This window comes from Microtus ochrogaster, chromosome 4, assembly GCF_000317375.1.
Source record: "Microtus ochrogaster isolate Prairie Vole_2 chromosome 4, MicOch1.0, whole genome shotgun sequence".
In the NCBI taxonomy this organism is placed as follows: domain Eukaryota; kingdom Metazoa; phylum Chordata; class Mammalia; order Rodentia; family Cricetidae; genus Microtus; species Microtus ochrogaster.
The window spans coordinates 48,067,392-48,070,866 of NC_022011.1; the positions used below are offsets into that span (position 1 = coordinate 48,067,392).

Below are 3,475 nucleotides of genomic sequence, written 5' to 3' on the forward strand. Positions count from 1 at the left end.
TTCCTCTTCCCCGGCTTGGACACCGGAGGATGCTCACTCTCCAGGGTCTCAGGAGCTGGAGTCTGGGACTCCTTCCTCCTCTTCTTCCCTGGCTTGGACACCCGAGGATGCTCACTCTCCAGGGTCTCAGGGGTTCTTATTTGGGGTCTTTCCCTGGACACAGAAGACCGTTTCTTTTTCTTGTAAAAAACTGCAGTGTGGATTTTAAATCTGCTTGAGTCTTCTTCCATCCTATTCCTTTAGAAAAACATGACAATGGTTTATTTTGGCCTTTTAAACATAAGTCTGAGGGCAGGAGTGACAGCACAAACGAAACTGTATGACAAATGACAAGTCTGCAGTCATGAGTATAAACTTTGTATTATTCAAAATATGGGAAGCTCACTGTAATCCACATTGCCTGGCTCCACTGCCTTTATGATACATTCGCGCGCACACACACACACACACACACACACACACACACACACACACACACACACCCCTCCCAATTCACAGGAAATAACACTGTCCTGCACATTCTGGACCACATGCCACTCGGACTCATCTTCTGTGACAGGTACTTGCTGCAGTTCTCCCCACATGCCCGAGTCCTTCCCTGGCTCTCTCTGGGATCTCTGCTGCCTCCCACTCTCCTGGCTGCCATTGCTGCTCCCTTGCCTGCCCGTGAGCTTGGCTAGAAGACTGCTTTGCTTTACTCTGAGACAAGGTCTCGCTGTGTTGCCCAGGCTGGCCCCTAACACTTGCTACCCTCATTTCAATCTCTTCAGTCCTAGGACTACAGCTGGAACTGGAAGCTGACTTCTTTAAGAGAGCCTCCTTTTACATCAAAACAGGAAGCCTCCTCTCTACTGCCTAGCTCTCATAGTACCAGAAGTGCTATGTGATTGCTGGGTGGAAAATCATCTCAACCTTAGTTCAACCTGGGAGCCCTGTGAACTACAATGGCAAGGGCAAGTTGTGCCTATGGGTCCAACAGTGGCATGAATGTTTTAGGGTAGCAAACTGCTTTCTAAAACTAAAGCCTTGATCCAACATGTGGGGTACTGCAAATCTGTCAAGGAGTCCAAGTTTAGTTAGACAGGGTGAATCTACTGGGTTTTTTTTTTTTTTTTCTGTGTAGCCCTGGCTGTCCTGGAACTCAAAGAGATCCACCTGCTTCTACCTCCTTAGTACTGGGATTAAAGATGTGCACTACCACCACCTGGCATCAAGTCAACCACTATTATTCTGCTAAATGGTCATAGCATCAATCTGCCTCTATCTTTGTCCTTCTCTACCCATAGATTAATAATTAATATATCTCTCAGACCTCATCAGAGAGGTGGGGTTTTTTTGGGGGGGGGGTTGCTGTAGACAGTAGTTAATGCAGAAACTCACAACTGGTCAAAGTACAGAGAATAAAGCTGGGTAGTGGTGGTGCATACCTTTGATGCTAGCACTCAGGAGGCAGGGACAGGTGGATCTCTCTGAGTTCCAGGCCAATACAGCCTAGCCTACAGAGTTTCAGGTCATCCAGAGCTACATAGAGAAACCCTGTCTCAAAAAACAAAACAAAAGCAAGCAGCAGAAAGTAGAGAGAACAAATGTTAGTGGAGTAATGAATGGGACATCTGTGTGCCTTGCTCGCCTTCCAAAGCTTGGGGACCAGATCCTGAGCACCCAGACTGGGAGAACTGGAGCAGAGCAGCGTCTTCCGGACATGACAGAACCCCTGCATTCACAACTCATAATTCATAGCAGCCGTGTGTAGCTAACACACGATCAAGCCAGGCAACGTTCAAATGCTGAGGGGGAGGGGCTGATGAGCTCCCTCTCCTGAGGTGACACAGATTTCTGGGGAAGGGAGAGGCAGTTTTCTCTAAGGTTGTGTGGTCCCTAGTACTGACATGGCTCCAGAGGATGGCCCCACACCCAGAGTATATGGCAGCCATAAACTTGACTGGATGGGTTATTTTTAAAAAGAAAACAAAGAGGACATGAAAAGGGGGAGGTGGGGCCGAGAAGTAGGATCATCCAAGAACTGGATTAAACTGAATTTCTCAAAGAATTACAAAATTCGGGCTGGAGAGATGGCTCAGTGGTTAAGAGCATTGCCTACTCTTCCAAAGGTCCTGAGTTCAATTCTCGGCAACCACATGGTGGCTCACAACCATCTGTAACGAGGTCTGGTGGCCTCTTCTGGCCTGCAGACATACACACTGACAGAATATTGTATGCATAATAAATAAATATTTTTTTTTAAAAAAAAAAAGAATTACAAAATTCTCAAAGAAGGACAGGAGGTGGTAGTACACACTTTTAATCCCAGCACTCAGGAGGTAGTCGCAGGTGGATTTCTGTGAGTTCAAGGCCAGTGTGAGGATAGTCAGGGCCATAGAGAGAAACCTGGTCTTGAAAAACAAAACAAAAAAAAAAAAAAAAACAAAAAAAGCTTCCTTACCTCATTCTTTCCAATCCGTGCTTCTTTTGTAGCATTTGTAATTCTACTTCTTTTTTATTTTTTTTTTCGAGACAGGGTTTCTCTGTGGTTTTGGAGCCTGTCCTGGAACTAGCTCTGTAGACCAGGTTGGTCTCGAACTCACAGAGATCCGCCTGCCTCTGCCTCCCGAGTGCTGGGATTAAAGGCATGCGCCACCACCGCCTGGCTTGTAATTCTAAAAATTAACAATAAGTCACTCAGTCATTAAACATCTATCCTACTATCACACTCAGATCACAAAAAGGAAGCCAGCTTGCATGTGTTGCTCCTGCTATTGCCACTACCGGGGAGCCATGACCCAGCCTTTCATTAGAGTGAAGTGAGCTTCATGCTGGCATCACTAAGCACCCACAGACCTCATACTGGCCTTTGACAAAGAGGGCAGATGTGCCTGTTAGTGACCAGCAAAACAAGAGAACTCCACAGCGGAGAAGGGTGAACTTTCACAATACAGGGGTATGAAGTTTGGATAGATATACTGGTGGGGCAGGTATGCAGTTCAGCTGGTAAAGTGCTTGCCTAGCACACACCAAGTCCTGGGGTCAATCCCTAGCATCTCATAAATCTGCTGTAGTTGCACACACATGTAACCTAGCACTGAAAAGTGGAGGCAGGAGGATCACAAGGTCCTTCTCAGCTACACAGTAAGTTTGAGACCAGTCAGGGATACTGGGACCCCACTTTAGAGCCTCCTCTCTACTGCATAAAGAGTTACATACACAGCTGGAGCGATGGCTCAGCAATTAAGAGCACTGGCTGCTCTTCCAAAGGTTCCGAGTTCAAGTTCCAGCAACCACATGGTGGCTCACAACCATCTGTAATGAGATCTGGTGCCCTCTTCTGGCCTGCAGGGATATATGCAGGCAGAACATTGTATAGATAATAAATAAATAAATTAAAAAAAAAAAAGAATTACAAAATTCTCAAAGAAGGACAGGAGGTGGTAGTACACACTTTTAATCCCAGCACTCAGGAGGTAGTCGCAGGTGGATT

At 46.3% G+C, this 3,475-nt stretch overlaps 1 protein-coding gene across 4 annotated transcripts in view; it reads right to left on the minus strand.

Moving 5' to 3' along the window:
- Window positions 1–2,524, minus strand: part of Ttf1 (transcription termination factor 1) — a 24,742-nt gene extending 22,218 nt beyond the window's left edge. For 2 of the 4 annotated variants that reach the window (XR_003376855.1, XM_026778802.1), the window contains exons 1-2: window positions 2,444–2,524; window positions 4–237 (exon numbers count right to left, since the gene is read on the minus strand). Coding sequence is in view for 3 of the 4 variants with exons in the window: in XM_026778802.1 (XP_026634603.1) it covers window positions 4–237; window positions 2,444–2,478 (269 nt within the window). In the remaining variant the exon portion in view is untranslated. The remainder of the gene's footprint in view (window positions 1–3; window positions 238–2,443) is intronic. The other 2 variants (XM_026778801.1, XM_026778800.1) reach the window with 2 other exon arrangements.
- Between the last annotated feature and the right edge of the window lie 951 nt (window positions 2,525–3,475).